The sequence below is a fragment of the Lathyrus oleraceus genome, chromosome 5, assembly GCF_024323335.1.
Source record: "Lathyrus oleraceus cultivar Zhongwan6 chromosome 5, CAAS_Psat_ZW6_1.0, whole genome shotgun sequence".
Classification (NCBI taxonomy): domain Eukaryota; kingdom Viridiplantae; phylum Streptophyta; class Magnoliopsida; order Fabales; family Fabaceae; genus Lathyrus; species Lathyrus oleraceus.
The window spans coordinates 179137258-179146355 of record NC_066583.1 but is presented as its reverse complement, the minus strand read 5'-3'; the positions used below and the strand labels follow the sequence as shown (position 1 = coordinate 179146355).

The window sequence follows — 9098 nt, the reverse complement described above, 5'->3', positions numbered from 1 at the left end:
TTATCTATTGTTACGGTGTTTATCTAAGGTAATCGAAACAGGGTTTTTAAGAGTGCACAATGAGAAATAAAGTATTAAATTAAATTCAATTAATAAAGACAGGTTTGAATGTAATTCCCATAATCAATTAATAATCCAAGTACTTGATAATACAATTACTTATGGACAGTGTTTCCTACTTTGAAAAGAACCAATTTAACGGGAACTGTCGCTTTCGCGTATTCAGAACCGAGTTGTACTCCCTAATCAAACCCTCTTATTGTCACTTATAAAAAAGTGCGCATTGCGTTAGAGTAGTAAACCTATTTTTAAGAAATATAGTGTCTTGACTAAGTTGAAAAGTATTTTGACCTGGATTCCTTAACCAAAAGAGGTTCTCACGAACCAGACTCTAAACTTATAAACGCGTCCGAAAATAGTTTTAAAATCACTTTTCTTTTTAAGTTAAAAACTCCTAATGAACTAAACAAAGCGCTTTCGCTGTATTTGAAATAGTTAAAAACAACTAAGTTTAAATAGACGTTGGATGGCTTTCGATCTTACCCAATGGAAATTAAATGCGGGAAAACTTAGGTTGAAAGTCAAAATAGCCCTTATGTGTTTCTACAAATAATTATACGGATTATCGGTTCAATTACGATCCTTACATTCTAACCTTTATAGGTTTAGCTAGACATGGTAAAGTAAAGATGCATTTTAATTTAAATAAAAGTAGTGCGAGTGCGGGAAATTAAATAAAAGTAGTGCGAGTGCGGAAAGTAAATAAAATTAGTGCAGTGCGGGAAATAAACAAAGTAAGTGTGAGTGCGAGAAATAAACAAAGTAGTGTGAGTGCGAGAAATAAATGAAGTAAAGGCAGTGCGGGAAATAAATAAAGTAAAGTGCGAGTGCGAGAAAGTAAAGTAAGTAAAGGCAAAGCAATAAAATTTGCTCCAATCGGAGGGTCGAATAAAGTGCGTAACAGAAATGAAAATGGCGGCAGGATTAACTTCCTTCCAAAGTGCTCCAAACTCGATTACACAGTTGTGGTAACACTCTGATGTGAAGCGATTACCACTTTTATAATACTGATATATGCCTAGTTGTAACTAAGTTTGATCTAAGTTTGGATGAAGAAACAAATGAAATTAAGACTCTATTTACAGGAAAGGAAAATAATGGAAATGACAAGGATGCCCTTCAGTTTGAAAATGGAAGGGAAAAATATTGTGCTTGTGGCGCCCGCCACCACATCATGGCGCCCGCCATAAGAGTAAATTATGGCGCCCAAGTGGAGATAGTGGGAGATGTGGCGGTTGAGGAGAAGTTGAACCAGGACACGTCATGGCTAGACCTATGGCGCCAGCCACAGTGGGAGCCACAAGTCTAAAATGCTGATTTTTTTGGCTTTTTAGCTCATTTTCACTCCTTTTCTCGATTGGGGAACCGATTAGACTGAAAACCTGAAAACAAAGAAAAACATAGTAATAATATAACAAAATAACAATAAAACAACTAAAATGCATGCGAAATCGGAGTCAAAAATGTGGTGAATTTCAGTGTCATCAACACTCAAGCTTCAACGGCCAGAAATGTTGCACGATATCAGTATCTAGACCATACATGTCTTCATACAACCAGGCAAAGACGTCGACATATTCTCGTAGTTACTCAATCAACCCCTTCTTAACAGACTCTTCAAGGAGTGCCCCGACCTTCACTTCACGAATGCAGTCTTCAGACCCCAAGTTGACTGTTTCCAGATTCTCAAGATGTGGCTGAATGATCTTCTCCTCGTACTCAAGCAGACGGGTAATCTCATCAGGAATCTCTTCAACATTGAAATTCTAGTTAACAGACATTCGATGTCACACTGGATGTTATGACATCCAATTCTGCGTAGACAAAAATGACGCAGAACTTAAATGTAAAGAGCAATAAATAACACAAAGAATTGTTTACCCAGTTCGGTGACAAACACACCTACGTCTGGGGGCTACCAAGCCAGGGAGGAAATTCATTATTAGCAGTATTAATTCAGGCCTTAAACCAACTATTTATTCCTATCACTTAATACCTACCCAATGCAATTTCAATCTAAAACTAAGACCAGAGTTCCTACTCACTCCCCCTCAATCACCACAGTGATTACAACCTTTAATTAGTTTAAAGTTAATGGCGAAGTTACACTTCAAACAACTCTTGATTTTGCTTAACAGCTTTAATCAAGAAACACAGCACTCACGCTTAAAAGCTTAGAGTGACACAACAATTACAACTCAATGAACACCCTAGTCCAATGCAATCATCTAGGTGATAATTGCTTGGCTCACAAGTTAAACCTAATACAAGACACCAATAAAAATACAGCAGTGAAGTATGATGGTATAATAAATTCTTCACGCTTCAAACCCCTGAGTTGCTGAAAGTAGGATTGCCACCCTTTTATAATGCAACACTTGGGCCTTGTACTTGTATTTCCTAAAATTAAGGTTAAGCAAATTAACCTAATTTCCACATATTAGGGTGCTACCAAATAGGCTATATGTTAGGCCTCTTAATTGTAGCTCAGTTGTTAGTTTCCTGGATTTTAGCTCAGCTATTAGATTCTTGAAAAATAGCCTGAGAAAAATACTGAAACAGAAAAACTAACTAGCCTACACTTTAGCATATGCTGTCAGGAATGAATGTCACTACATTCAGTTTGACGTCCAGAACATAGGCCATATGCTAGGTCTGTTATTCTCCAGAAAAACAGACTGAAATAAATACTGAACTGTAGCAGAAAAACCAACCTGCCTATAATTCAGTATCTGCTGTCAAGGATGAATGTCAAAACATTCAGTTTGATATTCAGACAATAGGCTATGTGCCAGGTCTGTTATTCTCCTGAAAACAGACTGAACTAAATACTGAACTGTATCAGAACAACCAACCTGCCTATAATTCAGTATCTGCTATCAATGATGAATGTCATAATATTCAGTTTGACATTCAGACAATAGGCTATGTGCCAGGTCTGTTACTCTCCTGAAAAACAGACTGAACTAAATACTGAGCTATAACAGAAAAACCAATTATTCTATAGTTCAGTGTCAGCTGTCAGGGATGAATGTCATAACATCCAGTTTGATATTCAGTAAATCCTGTATTAGCTAATCCTGCAGCATACTACTCAAGCATGTCATGACATCAGTTAAGACATCAGATTACAGTTAGTGATTTAACACAAAATACAGCCAATCAAACATCTACAAACTCCCCCTTTGGCAAATTTTTGGCTAAAATAACTTGACATCACAACAGAGTTCACAGCAGCGGAACACACACATCCAACAGAGAATTTAATTAGCTAATACACTCCGCACACATAGAAGTTGAACAGCAACACACTCAGCACACATAGAGGTTAAAAAAAACTTCAAATAGCAGCAGCATAACTCATCAACACACTCATCACACATAGAAGTTGAACATCAAGCTGCAGCACAACCTCTGGATTAGAGGACCACCAAATCTGTTGTCCTGGGGTACAAGTGTTACTCCCCCTTTTTGTCAAAAATGTTGCCAAAGCAACACTTAATAATACAAACCAAAACAAAATAAATTACACACAAATTTCAGAAACACGGGAAATGCTCTATTCATCTGACTCAGAGTCAGCATCAACATCAGTGCCATCATCAGGACTGGCATCCTCTTCTCCCTCCGCACTTTGTCTTGCAGCTCCTTCTGCAGCATCAACAGCTTCACCAAGCACATCACCTTCATTCATCTCCAACTTGATAATCAAATTTTCCAAAGTGAGCTTCCTTGCCTCTAACTCCTTGCACGTTTCTTTGAGTATTGCAATGACAGCAGCTTTACCTGGTTGATTGCAACCACTTGATGTCTCTCCTGTTGCCATGGCAATGTCAGGAACATGCTTACCTAGGAACAGTTTATGATTGAAGGCCAAAGGGTTGTCTCTTCTCTTCACAGAATCATTCTATGTTAATATGTTTAGAAATTGATTCAACACAATACCACATATGAGGGAAGGAAAGGCTATAGGCCCCTTCACACTGAAGCTACCTGCATGCTTCATGGTTTGATCAAAAATATAGGATCCATAGTCAAAATTGGCTTTGGTTCCAACAGCATATATGAACTTTCCAAGCATTACAGCCACTGTAGATTTGTGATTGGTGGGCACCCAGATAGCAGCTCCAATTTTGTGCAGCATAGCATACTTGACACTTAGTTTGCTGGCCACCAACTTACCTTTGAGGGGCCACTTCCTGACTTGATTAGCAGTGATGACTTGACAGATTCTATTGTTAGTCACCTCAAGCTCAAGTTGAGCTACATCAGGCCTTCCCAAATAGATGTTGATTACTGAGGGAGAGAAGTTTATACACTTGCCTCGCACATATACTTTTCTGAATTCCCTAGACTTTCCATCAGCACATTCTTCAGAAACATTGACAATAAATTCCTTTACTAATATCTCATAGCACTTTGAGAACTGAGTCACAGTCTTCATTAACCCTGCCTCTTGGATAAGGTCTACAATCTCCTTACACTCCAGGACATTCTGAGCCAATTCCCTTTCCAAAGCCAGCCTCTTATGATAAACATATTTCCACCTGTTCACACTAGAAGCAAAATGGAACGATATGTTGTCAATTGGTACCTCAGGGACACTGGCTGCAAGCTTGCTAGTGGTTGGCTTCTTCTTTGACAGAGAGGCAGTGACATCACATGGGACATCTGAGTCAGACTCCATAACAACAGACTTGGTCTTCATTTTCTTGGGCACCCCTTTGCTCCAAGATTTTGTTGGACCATGACCTTTCCTCTTGAGGGAACTTTCTGCCACCTTTGGATTGGGAGACGTTGGCATATCAATCTTCTTTCTAGGGGACCTTTGCACCACTATTTTCTTTTCTCTCCTAGTCCTAACCCTTTTGGCTATTGATCGGTCACCATTTTACTTGATTTTCATCATGTTGTCGGCAAAAATTCATCAATGTGGTAACACTTTATTTTGAGTTTTAGTGTTTGAGTGTTAAGTATTTCATATTTGAGTAGTTTTATGTTTATTTTGCTTTTAGCATTAATTTAAGTTTTTAGATGCGTTTGATGTCGTTTCCATGGTATTGTGCGTGTTTCAGAAGTAGTTGAAGAGTCGGAAATGCCAAGGCAACAATGGAAGAGGATTGGAGAATTAAAGAAAAAATAAAATCCTGGAGCCAAACACGGCCCGTGTCTCCTGACACGGCCCGTGCTGCACACACACCCTTCTCCCATACAAAAACCAGAGAGCCAACACGGCCGGCCGTGTTGCTTGGCACGGGCCGTGTTGGCAGGTGCGCTGAATATTCTGATTTTCTTGTTTTTACTCATGAAAGGATCCCGGAGGGCAGTTTGGACTTTTTGGCTTGGCTGTAATGTGTACTGTACTATTTTAGACCTAAAAGAAGAAAGGAAGAGGAGGAAAGAGAGGAGGAGAAGAGAGATCAAGATAATTGGAGAACGGAGATCATCAAGCACGGAAGCAATTGAAGATCGAAGCTATCTAATCTCTTGTAATGTCTAATTTTACATTTGTACCTTCTTTGAATAGTATGATGAGCTAAACCCCCCGATGCTAGGGGGTGTCCTTGAATTGCTTTTATAATGAACCTTTTCCTACAATTTTATTAATGTTTATGTTTTTATGAATCCAATTTGTTATACACGAGTGTAATGCTTGCCGTATTGGAAAATTAGGTATTGATTTGGAGGTAAAGGAGGTCGGACAAATCCCTTTATCACTTTGTGTATAAGAACATCGCTAATTTCTCTTAGGAATGAGGATCTAATAGTGATGATGGGAAATTCTTGATATTCATATTTGAGATTAATATTCTTTTGAATGGCTAAGGAATTGGGATTTAAAAATTGAATGTTAATGGTTTCTGGCTAAGGAATTAGGGGAAACTACTCTTGAGAATCATATTGGATCATTCTAGCATAGATTTTATGAAATAAGGATTAAGTTTATTTCAAAGCAATTCATACACCCCGGACCTAGCATGTTTAACTTTTCTGCGTTAAAAATTCTCTATTCTTCCTTATTATTTTACAGAGCGAATTTATTCTTCCCTTACCAAACACAGGATATTTTGTTTGATTGAATCATTATCAACACTGATAGTTCCTACGCAGTCCTCGAGATCGATACTCAGGAAAATTCCTTTTTATTACTACATCGGTAAAAATAGTACACTTGCTATTTTCCCGATCAAGTTTTTGGCGCCGTTGCCGGGGACTGCCAAACTATCTGTTAATAATTATTCAATTGGAATTTTGTTGCTCTGCAACTAAAATTTTACTTTATTTTATTTTATTTGTTTATTTTCTTTTGCTTATCCTACCAACCGTCTAATATTTTTATGCGAGGTAAGGCCTCAGCTGAATTTCTTTTTGACGCAGAACCAGAACGATCGTTGCGAGCACGAATCAGAAAAGCCAGACACGACAGACTGGAAGTGACAGAAGAACCGCTGATAGTTTCTGATTTTGAGAAAGAGGGAACCATTTCAATTTATTCGGAACACTCTGATTCTGAAAATTCGGATACCGAGTCTGATACTATGGCAGTTGCACCACCTCCTGTGGAGAGACTATTAGGTGATTACGGGGGAGCAAATGCCCCACTTGGAAGGATGACAATCGTGAATCAACCAGTCAATGTTGCCCACTTTCAACTTCACCCCTCAACGATACGGCAACTAGAAAGGAGACCTTTCTCAGGAAAAATTAACGAAGATGCCAACAAGCATTTGCAAAGGTTTCTGACTATGACTACGTCGTTAAAGATTGAGGGGCATTCTGAAGAAGCTAAGAAGCTGGTCATGTTTCCGTTTACATTGTCAGAAGATGCTGAAGAGTGGTTCTATTCTTTACCTGCTGGAAGCATCACAACTTGGCAACAGATGGAGACAACTTTTCTCAACGAGTACTTTTCGGCCTCTGTATACATCCGAAAGAGGTACGACATAGTGAATTTTAAACAGAAGGAAGGAGAGTCACTTGGAGATGCGTATAAGAGGTTTAAACGATTGTTGGTTGCATGTCCTACTCATAATATGGATGCAACGGAGCAAATGCAGAATTTTGTAAATGGTCTTCGGATGAAGACTAAGCAACTCATTGACACAGCAGCTGGTGGCTCAACTAACTTTACAACAGCCACTGGTATTAAAAAGATTATAGAAGCCATTGCAGCCAATGAACACCTGGAGTTGTATGACCGCAGTGTTAGTCAACCCGAAGGGATAATTGACCTGAAATTGGCAAGTCAAGTGGTGAAGATGGAAGATCAAATAGCAGCTGAAGTCGAAAGGAGACTGAAGAAGATGGCTATTGATACCCAAACTGTGGCACAGGTTCAACCGGTTCAACCAACTCAAGCTAGTAATTGCGAAATTTGTGGAGGACCTCATCTTACCGCACATTGTGTTGCAACCGCACAACAAATTGAGGAGATCAAGTTTCTTAGGCAGAATAACCCTTATTCAAATACATACAATCCGGGTTGGAAAAACCATCCAAATTTCTCATGGAAGGATCAACAAGGAAATATGCAGAACCAACCACAGCAACAACAATTTCGACCTCAGCAACAACAACCGTATCAACAACCTCAACAACAGTTTCAGCAACAGGTACCAAGAAAAGCTGATTGGGAGCTTGCCATTGAGAAGATGGCCGCTCAAAGCTCTCAATTACAAGAAGAGACTCGAAGTAATTTAAAAAACACAGGTGCTTCAATTAAGAATCTTGAAATACAAATGAGTCAGATAGCCCAACAACTAGCGGGTTCTCAACAACAGGGCGTTTTACCAAGTTCTACGGTTACTAATCCAAGAGAAAATAATCATGTGAATGCGGTGACCACAAGGAATGGTAAGTCGAAAGAAGTATCTGAGAAGAGTTCTGAAGAAGAAGACTTATTGCTTGAAGTTGATCTAGAGATAAAAGAAAATGAGGTTGCAAATGAAGAGGTTACTAGTGATGAAAGAGTGGTCAAAGATAAAGTTATTGATCCAAAACCGGCCGTCAAACTGCCATTCCCAACAAGAAATAAGAAGAAAGGGCAGCATGAGAAAAACTTTGAGAAGTTCTTGGAAATGTTTAAAAAGCTTGAGCTAAACATTCCTTTCTTGGAGGCGCTTGAGCAAATGCCTACCTACGCAAAGTTCATGAAAGACATCATCTCGAAGAAGCAGACCATAGAGACTAACCCGATTATTCTAACGGAAACTTGTAGTGCCATTTTGCAGGGTATGAAGGTTCCGGTGAAAAAAAAGGATCGAGGTTCTCTGACTATTCCGTGTGCCATTGGAGATAGATCCTTCAAGAAAGCTCTAATTGATTTGGGAGCGAGTGTAAGTCTTATGCCGCTGTCCATCTATAAGAGGTTGGGGATAGGTAAAATTCAAGATACAAGAATGACACTCCAGTTTGCTGACCATTCTGTGAAGAGACCTTATGGGATAGTAGAAGATGTGCTAGTAAAGATCGACAAGTTTGTGTTTCCGGTGGATTTTGTCATTCTGGAAATGCCGGAAGATGAAGAGATACCAATCATTTTGGGGAGACCATTTTTAGAGACCGGGAGATGTTTGATCGACATAGAAGAAGGCACGATGACCTTGAAAGTGTATGATGAAGAGTTAAAAATTGATGTGCGAAACACCATGAATTACAAGGATGAGGTTGCCACTAGTCAACATATTGAGACAATCGATCAAATATGTGAAAAGAAAAATTGCTTGACAACGCAAAAATTACCCTTGGAAAGGGTGTTGAGCTTATCAATTTTTAACGAAGAGGAAGTAGTTAACGAGAAAGATATGGAAGTATTAGCCATGACGGAAGCATCACCACCTTTTAAAGGTTATCGACACAACCGGTGGGAAGATTTAAGGCAACCCTTAGTGGAAGAAAAGAAAGATGAACAAAAGAAGGGAACCAAATTGAAACAACTACCGGAGAACCTCAAATATGTCTTCCTAGACACAGAGAGTAAGTGTCCGGCCATCATAAGTTCACATCTAGAAGTTCTTCAGGAAAATAAGCTTGTCAAA

At 39.0% G+C, this 9098-nt stretch overlaps 1 protein-coding gene across 1 annotated transcript; it reads right to left on the bottom strand.

The window, feature by feature from the left end:
- Positions 1-3619: 3619 nt before the first annotated feature.
- Positions 3620-4504, bottom strand: LOC127079567 (uncharacterized). The gene is made up of 2 exons (XM_051019952.1): positions 4054-4504; positions 3620-3909 (listed from the first exon to the last, which is right to left on the bottom strand). The coding sequence occupies exons 1-2, from the start codon at positions 4502-4504 to the stop codon at positions 3620-3622; spliced, it is 741 nt and encodes a 246-aa protein (XP_050875909.1).
- Positions 4505-9098: the final 4594 nt, after the last annotated feature.